The sequence below is a fragment of the Narcine bancroftii genome, chromosome 6 (assembly GCF_036971445.1).
Source record: "Narcine bancroftii isolate sNarBan1 chromosome 6, sNarBan1.hap1, whole genome shotgun sequence".
In the NCBI taxonomy this organism is placed as follows: domain Eukaryota; kingdom Metazoa; phylum Chordata; class Chondrichthyes; order Torpediniformes; family Narcinidae; genus Narcine; species Narcine bancroftii.
Genome location: NC_091474.1, coordinates 74149413 through 74164497, shown reverse-complemented (window position 1 = coordinate 74164497; position 15085 = coordinate 74149413). Strand labels below are relative to the sequence as shown.

Genomic DNA, 15085 nt, shown 5'->3' with positions numbered 1-15085 from the left:
ACCCAGCCAGTTTTCACTCTGTTATTAAAATAACTCAATATAAAATGTGTAAAAATACTTCACATCATAATTTATTCATAGCCAATAAACCTACTGAAGCACACACAAAGCTAGAATAACTGAAATATATTGAACTTCAATTTATTTTGGCCAAATTAAACTCATTCTACATTTCTTGAGTAATAATTTTGATTAGGTTGAATTTACTATGTTAACCAAAAGCATTTAAGGATATCAGTTTTAAAGATTTTCAAAATCTTTAAAACTGATGCTAAATTAAAATGTGTAGGTTCTTTTCCATATTTCACACTCTGCTCTCATGTACCTTGTACATTTTTTCTGATAATTTTCCACCTTTAGAAGTAATAATTGGCAAAAAATTGTGGTCTGATACTCAAAGTGCAGGGCATGGTCAGGTCTGCCACGTTGTTTGGATGAGACCCTCACGGAGGACCCGGAGATGGACATGCAGTGTCACTGTTGTGAAGAAGAACTGAAGACTTACCTGAGGTTCCCTGGGTCGAGTGTTATTCCTCAACTAATATTCCCTAAAAACTGATCATCGGTTTGCTGTCTGTGGGAGCTTGTTGTACTCACTGTTTGTGCTTCTCATGTAGCCGAAATAACTGCACATCATGGTTGGCTGCAACGCTAGTGGTTAACGAATCACTGTTACAGTGCCACCAACTGGGGTTTGAGCCCAGCTGTGTACGGAGTACCCATCTGCGTGGGTTTCCTCTGGGTGCTCCATTTTCCTCCCACCATTCAAAACAAATGGGGTTGCAGGTTAATTAAGTGTAATTGGGCGGCATGAGATTGTGGGCCAAAAGAGCCTGTTAATGTGCTACATTAAAATAAAAGGCTGTAAGACCATAATATAGGAGCAGAAGTAGGCCATTCGGCCTGTCGAGTCCGCTCCACCATTTAATTGTGAGCTGATCGATTCTCTCACTCAGCCACACACCCCTGACTTTTCCCCATGACCTTTGATACCCTGACTATTCAGATACCTAGCGACCTCTGCCTTAAATAAACCCAACAACCTGGCCACGGCCACCCGTGGGAGCAAATTCAAGAGGTTCACCACTCTCTGGCTAAAGAAATTCCTCTGCATCTGTTTTTGTTTTTTTTTTATTTTTTTTTGTTTTTCACACCATAAATCACATTAGCCATGATATACACTTTTTATTTTTCACACATATACAGTGACTTTTTCTCCCCCCCCCTCTCATCCATTTTAGGTATACAATCTAGGTTGCATTAAACCAGTCAGACAATGTTGTCATTCTCTGCATCTGTTTTCAATGGGCACCCTTCAGTCATGAAGTTGTGCCCTCTTGTCCTTGACTCCTCTGCCAATGGAAACAATCTTGCCTTATCTACTCTATCTCGGCAATTGAAAAGCTTCTATGAGATCCCCCCCCCACCTCATTCTTCTGAACTCCAAGGAGTGCAGTCCAAGAGTGCTGTCCACATTGACTGAAAGAGGCTCCTGAGTGGAACATAAAAAGAAAGACTTTTTTTTAATTTTCAAGCCTAATCTTCTGTTCTATTATTACTCAGCCTATCACATGTCCTTGTGATTCTGCACATTTTGGTTGGACTTTGCCCAACTCAGATGTTGTCCTCTTCCCAGTTTATGCCAGACACATTCTCCCTTCAAACGCTTGACTCATGGGATGAACTCTATGCTGACACCTTGGTCATTATCCCATAACGTCTTGGTGATTGACAATCAGTATGCGCTCTCACCCTGCTGAGCTCCTCCAGCAGATTGTTTATTACGTCTGCAGTCTCCTTTGTGTCTACAACAGAAATGGGAGCCTTGGATGGTCCCTCAATCCCCATCAAAAGTAGAGCAGGCTTGAGTGACAAAGTGACCAACTCATGCTCCTATTGCATGGAGCTGAGATTAATCTTAGCATCTTCCCTATCCCCAGACAACATTATCAGCTTTGCCAAACGGCGATCAAATTTGGGGCATTCTTCATGAGCAATAAAAACTCCTCTGACATTGGAAGCCTCTGCAACATGAAAGGAGGCAGCTTTTGGACCATGAGAAAAAATAAACTCCAGATGTATGAGACTTTACAATTTACAGCTAATGATGCACAGATACATGCAAAATTATATCTAGGTTACATGGAGTTGGAAAGAGTGCTTTTGGCTCATTGACTATTATAATTCAAAGTATTGAGTACAGGAGTTGGGATGTTGTGTTGAAGAGGATCCCTTCCACCCATCGGGGAAGAGATACGGGGGAATATCAGAGCCAGCACCACCAGGCTGAGGAGCAGCTACTTCACATAGGTGGTAAGAATGCTGAATGACCAAAGGAACTGCTCACACTGATCATCTGAGTCGCTCATATTTACAAAGCAGTTAATATTCTATATAAATACTTGTCCTGCATATGTATTGTTTGTACGTGGGCTGTTTGGTGTGTGTCTGCGTGTTTTGCACCGAGAACCTGAGAACTGCTTCGTTGGTGTGTACTTGTGTAATCAGATGATATTAAAATTTACTTGACTTGATTTGGAGTTCTATAAGACATTGCTAAGGCCAAATTTGGAGTATTATGTGCTATTTTGGTCACCTACCTGCAGGAAAGATATCAATAAGATTGAAAGAGTGCAGAGAAAATTGACAAGGATGTTGCCAAGAAATAAGGAGCTGAGTTATAAGAGAGTAGTTGAGTCATTTAGACCTTTATTCCCTGGAGCAACAGAGAATGAGTGGAGATTTGATTGAGGAATACAAAATTATGAGGGGTATAGATAAGGTAAATGCTTGTAGGTTTTTCCACTGAGGTTCGCTGAGACAAGAATGAGAGGACATGGGTTAAGGGTGGAAGATGAAACATTTAAGGGGAACATCTTCACTCAAAGGGTGGTGAGAGAGTGGAACAAGCTGTCAGCAGAGGATTTGATTTCAACATTTAAGAAACATTTGGATAGGTTCATAGATGGGAGGGTGTGGAGAGAGTGCAGTTCGGTGGGACTAGGCGGAATGATAATTTGGCATGGACTAGATGGGCTGAAGGGCCTGTTTCTATTCTGTTTCTATAGTTTTATGTCTTTTTGAATTCCTAAGTTACAACTGTAGCCTGATTGTATGATATCCACTTGCCTTTGTCAGTAAAGTGTCCCATTAATCCAGCTGGGAACTGGAGTTCCCCTTGTGGAATTCCCAGAGTGAATCAGTTCTTTGATGCACTGCCTCACAACGTTGCCCAGTAATTCCTACCTTTCTTAGTTTCAGCCACATTGCTCTTTCTCCGTTTCCACCTCCTTTGCTTATTTATTTTGCCTATTCAGGCTTCGGGCTGCTGGCGACTGTGGACACAGGGCTCACACTGAACTTCGAACTGCTGGAGACTGGCTCAAAACTAGCTAAAGTGGTACCAGGTATCGGAACCTTGATCTGAAAGGGTGCTGAGGATTTCCTAATCGTGTCAGAGGTTCGGACCTGGACTTCGTGTTTCTGATAGTATGGACTAAAATTTGTGTGGCTGAGGAGGCTGTGGTGAATCCACGGATGCTCAGTGTCTCTATGGAGACCCTCTTTTGCTTCTCTTTCTCTGGCTGGAAGGGGTACCAGGAAATTTCTGCTGATGGTGAATCTTATAAAATAGGAGCAGGAGTCAGCCATGTTGCCCATCGAGCCTGCTCTGCCAACATTTTCTCCTCACCTGTGCCCTAATCAGCTTTCCCCAATTCCGTCTTTGTTGCCTAGATCTAATCTGACTTGCCAATGGAACCAACCTTCCTGCTATCTATTTGTCATAATTTCCTGTTTCTCCAGGATCCTCCCTTCTAAACTGTAAAGTATATAGTCCTAGGCCGCTCAATCTGTCCTAATGAGCTAACCATTTCTGCAATCAACCTGGTGAACTTCCTCCAAAACCTGTATATCCTTTCTGTAACTAAAGAGACCAGAATTGCGCACAGAACTCTAGGTGTAACCTCACTAGTGAGGAACAGCTTCTTCCCACGGGCAGTGAGAATCCTGAACGACCAAAGGAATTACTCACACTAACCATCCGAAACTCTCACATGTACTAAGCAATATTTATTTATTTGTATAGATGAATACTTATCCTGCATATGTGTTGTTTGTCTGTATGTGTGTCATGTCTAGTTGTGTGTCTACGTGTTTTGCACTGAGGACCGGAGAATGCTGTTTCATCGGATTGGACTTGAACAATCAGATGACAATAAACTTGACTTGACCAGCACCCTGTATGTCTGTAATAGGACCGTCCTGTTCTCAAATTCAGTCCCTCCAGCAATGAAGGCCAACATCCCATTTGCCTTAACTGCTGCACCTGGAAACTAACCTTTAGTGATTCATGGACAAACACTCCCTGGTCTCTGCAGAACAGCATGCTGCAATTTTCCACCATGTAAATAACAAGCTGATTTACTATATTTAAAAACCTTATGTGTTCCCCATCTCTGCTAGGCACCCAGTACTCTGCAATTCCTGCGTATCTCTGCTGTCCTTCTGTTGTGTGTGAAGGGAAACAAGTCTGATGGGTTCGAAGAAGGGCAGGTCTGGACAACAGGCTGAATGCAGGAAGGATCTTTATTGAAACATACATAGTGGGAAAACACACACTAGTACTCTCAATCACACAACACAGAATAATTAGTCATATTGGCTTAACGCTACTGATACCAGCAACTGTTTATACAGACTTATGAAAACCAAGGACGACAATCTGCGACCCACTGTTCTTAACATGGGCATGGTTCAGATGCTATCTACAACTACAACAGTATACAGCAGCCCTCATTCTTATGTAGTGCACACCTTACCAATGACTTCTCCAGTATTGGCCACAGCAGGGTTCATCTCAGGGCTGAAGAACAAAAGAGGAAGAGCTACTGCATGTGGTGGACTTTATAGTACAGTGAGCTGGAGGGTCTGGCCCAGGTAATCATTAGGTAATTAAAGAGGCAAATGGTCAGGTGTGCACCAGTGGGGGGGGGGGAATCCTACCTTCATTGGCAGGTGATGCGACTTCCGACTAGGTTCCAGATAGAGGGGGTCACATGACTCTCCACAATCCATATTATACCTTCCTACGACTCTCTGCCTCCCTTCCTTCTGAGCCTGCCAGTCTTCAGAAAAAAAAACAATGCGCAGTTCATTTTCACTGCAAAAAACCTGATGTCATGGAACAAGCATAAGCCTAAAGGTCCACACATTCTTGCAGATTATAAAAGATCAGAGTGAAGCCCACATGCTGACATTTAAGAGGATTCAGAGGAGGCTCACAGGGATGGTTCTAGGGAGAAAAAGGTTATCATATGAGGAGCGTTTCCCAGCTTTTGGCCTGTACTCGATGGAATTTAGGAGAATGAGGGAAGATCTCATTGAAACATCTCAAACATTGAAAGGCGTGGACAGAGTAGATGTAGAAAGGTTGTTCTCCATGGCAGGAGAGTCTAGGACAAGAGGGCACAACTTCAGAATTGAAGGGCATCTGCTTAGAAAATAGATGCAGAGGAATTTCTTTATCCGAAGGGTGGTAAATCTGTGGAATTTGTTGCCACAGGCATTTGTGGAGGCCAGGTCATTGAGTGTACTTAAGACAGAGATTGATGGATTCTTGATTATCCAAGGCATCAAAGGATATTGAGAGAAGTCTGGACAGTGGGGCTGAGTGGGGAAATGGATCAGCTCGTGATTAAATAGTGGGGCAGACTCAATGGGCTGAATGCTCTATTTCTGCTCCTATGTTTGATAGTCTGCTTAAATTTAATACTCATTTTATTGGGCAGCACAGTGACCCAACAGTTCAAGTGACCTTGGTTCAATCCTGACCACAGGTGCTGTCTGGGTGGAGTTTGCAAGTTCTCCTTGAGGCTTTGCACATTTCCCCCAGGTGCTCCATTTAATAACAATGAGTTTATTGTCACATACATTGTTCAGGGCAGCATGGCTGGTGTAGCAGTTAGCCCAATGTCTTTATACCACCAGCAATCGGGACCGTGGTTTGAATCTGGTGCTGTCTGTAAGGAGTGTGTATGTTTTCCCTGTGTCTGCGTGGGTTTTCCCTGGGGAATCTGGTTTCCTCCCGCTCTTTGAAACGTACCGGGGTGTAGGACAATCAGTTGTAATTGGGTGGCATGGGCTCATGGGACGAAATGGCCTGTTACCATGCAATAAATCAAAATTCATGCACCAAAATTCTTAATTGCTGCAGGCACGCAAGTTCTTTGTAAAAACCAAATAGTATACAAGAAATTAAATTAAAAAGTGGTAATAAATACAAAAGATAGATAATATTCACAGCTACCACAGTGTGTTTTCATCTCACATCTCAAAGACATGGTGCTTCGTATGTCACTTGTCTGACATAGGTTGTTCCTGAGTTGTTTGGTGAGTGGTGGAATCTGCAGAGTTCATGGGAGTGTGGGGAGGCTAAAAGGGGATTTGTGTAAATTCATGTAGAATCTTTGTGTCAAAGAGCCTTCCTCATTCTGTGATTCAATTAGAAGGATTTTTACAAAACTTGTCAAAGCAACCAAGAGCTTCCTCTTTCTAATAAGCAGGATGTGAAGTAACTAAGAGCTATGAGCAAAGTCTAAATAGACAGGGTCTCTTTTATGCAGTAAAAAGGGCTGAGGGGTGATGTGTTAGAGAGCTTCTAAACATACAAAGGAAGTTCTCCAGAGTAGACACAAGGAAGATGTTTTTACTTACAAGGAGACAAGAATTTGGCTGCTTGACCCGTGTTCAGTGGGACCTAATTTTATGTGTTGGATCAGGCCAGGATAGGTCTGTAAAATATAACGTCCTGATCCAGGTGGGTCGTGCTTTAAATCATTCAGGTTCAGAGAGCACGTGCTTTAATTTTATCTCCCAAGTGGGCCTCTTACCAGAACAAAAAAGTTATCAAGTAGTCACAAATAAATCCAAGGGAATTCAGGAGAAGAATCTTTGACCAGAGGAAGATGGACCAATGTGATGAAAAATGAGAAATTCATACTATAGACATGAAAGGAAATGGAAGAGAAGGGAATTGTGACATGAAGGGAAAGATGTTGGTGTGGAGGATAAACTCGAGAAAGGACTGGTGGGTTGAAAGACCTACCTACAGGAGGTGGCATGATTAGTGCAACGCTGTTACAGCGCCAGCAACCAGGGTTTAAATCCAGTGTTGTAAAAAGTTTGTATATTCTTCCCATGTCTGTGTGGGTTTCCTCCAGATGTTCCGGTTTCCTCCTACTGTGGAAAAAAATGTACCAACATTGTAGGTTGATTGGGTGTAATTGTCAGTGGCAGATTTACCATTAGGCTGAATAGGCTTAACCCCAGGGTCCTGGAAGGGACAAGGGCCCAGCAGAAGCAGAGATGTCAGGCTCCCAGCAGGAGCGTGGACCTCGAGCACTACAATTCCAACCCCAAAAGTTCAATTGACCCCCCCCCCCATGCTTATCGATCCCCTTTCGACCCCCTGGCATTTTTCAACCCCTTGGATAGTCCCATCAACTCCCAGGGGTCAATTTTGACCACTTTGGAGACCTCCAATATGTTATTTAACACAACAAAATGTCACTTTATTCAATGAAGGGTGGGGCAGGGGGCAAGGTCAGGGGGAGCTTTATTAAAGCTCAGCCAGGGGCCTAGGTGGTCATTGATCCACCACTAGCAATTGGGCGACACAGTCGTGAGGGCCGAAAGGGCCTGTTACCGTGCTGTATGTCTGAACCTAAAATTTCTGTGCTGTACATTTGATGCAATTCCATGTCAATTACATCTCATTCCTCACCAAGTCCTGATACTGCAATGCATTGTTCCAGTGATGCTTTTTCATTTCTTAAGGGTTTCTTTGAACTAATAAGTGGTAATTAGTGCCATGTAATGCTGTGAAAGGTACACTGCCATACCAATTATACAAAGAGAACTTGCTTTTTAAAAGTGAATTTAAAAAACGTGTCCTTCTGCCAGTTATACGTGTTGTAAGATATGCAGATATTGTCACCTGCAGAGGCAGATTCCACCCAGGGACTCCCACGAACAGCCCTGCCTAAGGATACTTATTAAGTCAAAAACAAACAATGCATTTACTTTCACTTTTCTTTAAAAAATAGTCATTCAGAGGATGTGGGTTTTGCTGCCAAAGCCAATATTTATTGACCCTCGCATATTGCCGCTGAATTGAATGGAACACTGGATCATTCCAGAGAGACGTTACCAAGCTGGCCGAGATTATATGTGAGTGTCAGGTTTTCTTGCCGAAAAGCCACTGAGGTTGGTTGTTCCTCAATTTTATGATAATCTCATGGTTTCCATTGCAGGAACTTGTTTTTTTAATGTTGCTAAAACTTGCTGAATTGATGCGCTCCAGAGGAAGTGGTGGGATTTGAATTTATGTCTCTGAATCGTAACAACCTGGTTTTCCTGGATCACCAAGCAGCACAATATCCCCCACATGTGGGTGGGTCAGCTAATTGGCACTGTAGATTGCCCTGGTATGTAGAACCAGCCCCACTTGAACTGACTTCAGCACCCTGAAGCCACTGACAATGAGACTAGTTGTTTCCCCGCTGCGGAGAAAAGCTATTCAGACCCTTCTCGATGGGAGCACCCAGAAACCGGCTTCTTTCACTGTATCTGCACACCCTCCTTTCCCACAGAAGTGACAGCGGGGAGTTAAACATGACATTTCCTCTTTTTCTGATAGCTGGCTCCAGTCCAATGCAAGAAATAAGGGGAAATATAACTTCTACCCAGTACTGCTGAAACTCCATAACAAATACACTTCATTCCTTAGAACGTGGAACAGTTTAATCCAGGAACGGGCCTTGCAGCCCACAATGGATGGGCCAGTCATTAGATCAAATTAAACAGTCCCTTATCACTGCATAAGAACTAGGTCCATTTCCTGTCTGTTCATGTTTCTATAAAAATGCCTCTCAAACTTCGTTATGTGATCTGCTTCAATCTACTTCAATCCCCTAGGTCTCGTGTGGTCACTGCCCTGTTTGGATTGACTAAATATTGTTTCAAGTAACCATTTTGGATGCACCTAACAAATTCTACCTTATCTCGGTATCAGAATTTATTGTCATGAACATGTCACAAAATTCGTTGTTTTGCGGCAGCATCACAGCGCGAACATTTATATAAACCGCCTTACAAAAAAAAATTAAAATAATGAAAAAAAAGTCAAAGGGAGGCAGTGTCTGCGGTTCATTGACAGAGGGGAAGAAACTGTCATTTTCAGGCTCCTGTATCTTTTTCCCGATGGTAGCAGAGTGAAGAGGGTGTGGCCTGGGTGGTTGGGGGTCCATGAGGAGAGAGGCCTCTTGTCAACCTCATCTTTGCTTCTTGCAGCAAGAAAATCCCAGTCAACATTGGGGAAATGCGATGATCCTGTTACCTTAACATCTTTCCACAATCTGTCGACATATCTATCTCCCACTGGCTACTGGGAGGCTTATAGTATAACTGCAGGACCTCAACAATGAAGACGCTGTTTACATCCGGTACCGCACGGATGGCAGTCTCTTCAATCTGAGGCGCCTGCAAGCTCACACCAAGACACAAGAGCAACTTGTCCGTGAACTACTCTTTGCAGACGATGCCGCTTTAGTTGCCCATTCAGAGCCAGCTCTTCAGCGCTTGACGTCCTGTTTTGCGGAAACTGCCAAAATGTTTGGCCTGGAAGTCATCCTGAAGAAAACTGAGGTCCTCCATCAGCCAGCTCCCACCATGACTACCAGCCCTCCCACATCTCCATCGGGCACACAAAACTCAAAATGGTCAACCCGTTTACCTATCTCAGCTGCACCATTTCATCGGATGCAAGGATCGACAACGAGATAGACAACAGATCGTCAAGGCAAATAGCGCCTTTGGAAGACTACACAAAAGAGTCTGGAAAAACAACCAACTGAAAAACCTCACAAAGATAAGTGTATACAGAGCCGTTGTCATACCCACACTCCTGTTCAGCTCCGAATCATGGGTCCTCTACCGGCGTCACCTACGGCTCCTAGAACGCTTCCACCAGCATTGTCTCCACTCCATCCTCAACATTCATTGGAGCGACTTCATCTCCAACATCGAAGTACTCGAGATGGCCTAGGCTGACAGCATCGAATCCACGCTGCTGAAGATCAAACTGCGCTGTATAGGTCACGTCTCCAGAATGGAGGACCATCACCTTCCCAAGATCGTGTTATATGGCGAGCTCTCCACTGGCCACCGTGACAGAGGTGCACCAAAGAAGTGGTACAAGGACTGCCTAAAGAAATCTCTTGGTGCCTGCCACATCGACCACCGCCAGTGGGCTGATCTCACCTCAAACCGTGCATCTTGGCGCCTCACAGTTCAGCGGGCAGCAACCTCCTTTGAAGAAGACCGCAGAGCCCACCTCACTGACAAAAGACAAAGGAGGAAAAACCCAACACCCAACCCCAACCAACCAATTTTCCCCTGCAACCGTGTCTGCCTGTCCCGCATCGGACTTGTCAGCCACAAACGAGCCTGCAGCTGACGTGGACATTACCCCTCCATAAATCTTCATCCGCGAAGCCAAGCCAAAGAAAGATCATAATGTACTAGACAATATTATTTTTCGACCCATATCGCCTCAGTGGATGAGCCCTCCAGATGTGACATCTTCTTCATCAGTAATGTAAATCCTCCACCTCTTTCACACCTCTCTTGATCACCACTGAAACATTGAAACCCTGAGACATTGCAGCCTTTCTCTCACCCATAATATCCCACGAATGAAAATAAACACACCAGCGCCCCCATATTCATTACTGCCCTATCAACTGCTGCCTTCCCTTCAATCCTTCCACTTGCTGTTGTCGTTCCCACCCAACTCTCCTGAGCAGCGCCAGAAAATGTCCCTATGAAGATATTGGTTGCCCTCCCATTTAGGTGCAAACTGTCCTTTTTAAAATATTTTATTTAAAGTTTTCATCCATATAATTATAGAGAGACAGTATTTAATGACATTGAAACTTACAATGATTACACGATGTTAACCCCTCCCCAATATCCCCCCCCTCCATCTCATCCTCAACCAGTATAAAGATGATTATAACAGTGGATAAAATAGGTAGTCATATAACAGAATTATATAAAAAGTAAGAAAGGCATAAAGAAAAAATAAAAGTAAGTATCAATCTGGATTGCACCAAGGGAGGGCTTGCACCAAGGGAGGGCTTGCACCAAGGGAGGGCTTGCACCAAGGGAGGGCTTGCACCAAGGGAGGGCTTGCACCAAGGGAGGGCTTGCACCAAGGGAGGGCTTGCACCAAGGGAGGGATCGCACACTGGAATCTTACAGTATTTATGTTAAACAATTTTAAGGAAGAAGATTATACAGGTCTTAAGAGGCTTTCTCAAATTGTACATAATCTTCTCCAAATTTCTAAATGCCACCTTTCCATGCTCAAATGCACATTTGATTTCCAGGTCACTGCACTACACTGCCTTGCCACCGCTAAGGCTATTTTAATAAATGTGACTTGATAAAATCATATTATTAATTCAGGTTTTAGTTCTTATTATATTCCCCAACAGAAATATGTCCAGATTTTGTGGAGTAACAATCCCAGTAATTTGTTCCAAAAACTTCCCAAAATCCATCCAAAAAGCTCTAACTTTAGAACATGACCAAAAAGGTTCCTACTTCTTCACCACATCTAAAACATTTATCTGATAAATCCAATTTCACTTTGTGCAATTTTTGCAGTGTTAAATATAATTGGTGTAAATATTGAACGAAACTATATTTATAAAATTTGTCATACAATCTTGACAGAGTTCTGCCCATCTTTTCTCATCGATTGTAATATTTAGACCAACCTCCCATTTCTGTCTGGATTTATGTATTCTCTTTTTAATAGTACCTGCTTGTAATAACATAGATATTGCAGAAATAAGTTTATGAGTATAACTTTTAATAAGTACCTCCAAATCACTACAAGCCGGCAAATACATTTTTGGACCTAAATGTTATCCAGTTGAGGATAACAAAGGAAATTATTTTGAGTAACTCCATATTTATTTCTTAACTGTTGAAATGACATCAATTGGCCTTGTTCGTAACAGTCTTCTACATTTTTAATACGGTTATGAAACCAAATATTTTAAAAAAAGATGATCTTTAGTAAAAGGTATAAGGTTATTTTAAATCAGAGGTGTTTTAGATGATATACTTTCTTTTTATTTATCTTATTCCAAATAGTAATCAAGTGTTTAAGCAAAGGTGCCTCCTTCACACCAGATATTAATTTTGAATCCCATTTATAAATAAACTCCTCTGCTGATTTCCCTCCAATTTTATCCATCTCTATTTTGACCCACACTGGTTTTCCTGATCCCTCAAATAAAGAAGTAAAAAACTCAACTGAGCTATTTGATAATAATTCTTAAAGTTAGGAAGTTCCAAACCTCCCAATGTTCCCTATATTTATATTTCCTCCCTCCCCTCTCCCCACCTCTGCCACACATCTTTTTCTCTCCCTCTCCCTTCACCCTCTCTTCCCTTCCACACTCCCTCTTTCCCCTTTACTTCTCCCTCTTCCCACCTCCCTCTCCCCCACCCTGCCCTCACTCTCTCCCCCACCCTGCCCTCACTCTCTCCCCCACCCTGCCCTCACTCTCTCCCCCACCCTGCCCTCACTCTCTCCCCACCCTCTCTATTTTCCCCAACTCCCTGCCCCCCTCTCTTCCCCCACCTCCCTGCCCACCCTCTCTTCCCCCTGCCCACCCTCTCTTCCCCCTGCCCACCCTCTCTTCCCCCAGCCCACCCTCTCTTCCCCCTGCCCACCCTCTCTTCCCCCTGCCCACCCTCTCTTCCCCCTGCCCACCCTCTCTTCCCCCTGCCCACCCTCTCTTCGCCCTGCCCACCCTCTCTTCCCCTGCCCCTCCCTCTCTCTTTCTCCCATTCCCATCCTCCCCCCTCTTCCCCCTCCCCCCTCTTCCCCATCCCCCTCTTCCCCTCCCCTTCCCTCTCCCCCTTCCCCCCGCCCCGCCCCTCTCCCCCTTCCCCCCGCCCCTCCCACTCCCTCTCTCTCTCTCCCTCCGTCTCCCCCTTCCTACCCCCCTTTCTGTCCCCCTCTCTCTGCCCCCATTTCCAGCACCATTAGAGACGACGACCTCTAGCTGCTCACTGTCCCCTGTCAGGACGACCTCAGAGAGACGTCATGAAGGATCTCAATTGCACGATTTGTAACAACAGCCAAATTTATTTGAGTAAACGCTAAATTGAGAAACGAGGCTTGAATCTAGAAAACAGAACTTTCCACACATGTATCCTTGTGGGTGCGCTCCCCGTGACCCCAGTTTCACGGTAACGCCATTGAGGGTGGCCGTAAGTTTTGCGGCCAGAGGCAGTGTGCGGGAGTGAAGATCTGCTCACGTTCTCTGCTCTTCCTTCCCTCCCTCCCTCCCTCTCTCTCTCTCTCTCTCTCTCTCTCTCCGTTGTAGTCTCGCGTTAGCGCTCCTCATCTGTCCTCCCCTGCAACTGACAGGCGAGTGCAAACCAATTCCTGGCTTTGCATTTCAACATGGCCACTACCGCAACGTGTACCAGGTTCAGCGAGGAGTACCAGTTGTGTGAAGAGCTTGGAAAGTATGATGCTTCGCCGCTCCCTGCACCCCATTGCCCCAGACTCCACAGCCCCTTCCCAGCCTCCCTCCTTGTGTTCCCCCACTAAAATCCCATGTTTGCCTGTTTTTTCTTCCTTCTAGGGGGGCATTCTCCGTTGTTCGCAGATGCGTGAAATTATCCACGGGGCAAGAATATGCTGCGAAGATCATTAATACCAAGAAGCTCTCTGCCAGAGGTAAATGTCTGAGGGCGTGGACGAGGGGCAAGAAGGTGAAGGGGAAGGGGGGGGGGGGGAAGCTTCCGCAACTGAGCACTAAACTGGGTGCATACAATGACTTCGGGTTGATACCGGTGCTGTCACCACTCACCCTTCTTGGAAGAACACGGCGACACAGTCATGAATGCATCTCTCTGCCCATCCGTTCCCAACCTCGTCTCTGCCGCGCTGTTGAAATTTGCGTGACGATGGTCCCGGTGATCAGCGCTGTATCAAATGGAGTTGAAGTTTAATGGACTCGGATGAGTTGTTGCTGCAGTGTCCATTCTCGCTCGGCCACCATAACTACAGCAATTGTAAAACTTTGTAGATCAAGCCGCCTGGCGTGTGGGTAAAGCCGGATTTGTGCCGGCGTAACTGGTTGAGTTGAATTCGGATTAGTTCAGAGATAATGAGGTTCACCGCATCACCTTGTGTGAGTGAATATGTTGAGAGCAGGAGTCCTTGGGGTGGGTTCGGAGTTTGGTAACACCTTTATTGTGGTGTTAAACCCACAAGGTGTTTTTTTTTCTCTCCTCTGTTCCGCGGTAATTTGGTAAATCCGAAGCCCCTGGTCGAACAAAACAAAACGAGGGACTGCGCGAAAATAATTTAAAGAGGCTGCGGTGACCGGAACTCGGTACAAATTCACTGTGAGAAGGATGGGTCTTGCCACTAGCCCATTCTCGGCTCAACTTTCCACCTGGGGATTTCAAAGCAATAAAATACTTTCTTTATAACCTCTCACTCAGCTATTCCTGGACCATTGCAAATCTCATCCTGAACAGAGACCCCTCTAATTTCTGTCGAATCGCTTCCAAAAAAGCCCCCACCCCGGGATTGAAAGTTGGAGAGACCAGGGGCAGCAATCCTTGTGTAAGCGGAGTAAGTTGGAACTCAGTGCTGCAAGGGACCTCTTAAAACAGCTTCACAAAAAAAAATAACCAGACGATTAATCTTTGTCGTCCAGAGTAGCAGTGTTGAACTTCCTGGCGAGATGCAGGTGACTGACCTCGGCACACCTGGACAAGAATGTGTTATGTTGGAAGGTGCTTGGAGGCTGAAGCACAGGGCAAGTGAACTCGCCTTCAATAGGAGAGCAAGGGTACATTCCCTACCCCATTGGTTTGGGTGTGAGGGTAGGGAATGGGCCGGTTCTCTGGCTGTTTGGGGTAGGGGGGGGGGGTCATTCAGCCGCAATGCAGGTGTCGGATGTACACCAGGGAGGGGTCAGTG

The 15085-nt window shown here is 44.8% G+C and overlaps 1 protein-coding gene and 1 long non-coding RNA gene across 4 annotated transcripts in view; one reads left to right on the top strand and one right to left on the bottom strand.

The window, feature by feature from the left end:
• The window catches only part of LOC138736230 (uncharacterized), a 37398-nt gene extending 22963 nt beyond the window's left edge, over positions 1–14435 (bottom strand). The window contains exon 1 of the long non-coding RNA XR_011340171.1: positions 13962–14435. This is a non-coding gene — a long non-coding RNA (uncharacterized lncRNA). The remainder of the gene's footprint in view (positions 1–13961) is intronic.
• The window catches only part of camk2g2 (calcium/calmodulin-dependent protein kinase (CaM kinase) II gamma 2), a 340104-nt gene continuing 338190 nt past the window's right edge, over positions 13172–15085 (top strand). Inside the window, exons 1-2 of one of the 3 annotated variants that reach the window (XM_069885380.1) lie at positions 13172–13614; positions 13734–13828. In XM_069885380.1, coding sequence (XP_069741481.1) covers positions 13550–13614; positions 13734–13828 — 160 coding nt within the window. In that variant the 5' untranslated portion in view covers positions 13172–13549. The remainder of the gene's footprint in view (positions 13615–13733; positions 13829–15085) is intronic. The other 2 variants (XM_069885378.1, XM_069885379.1) reach the window with 2 other exon arrangements.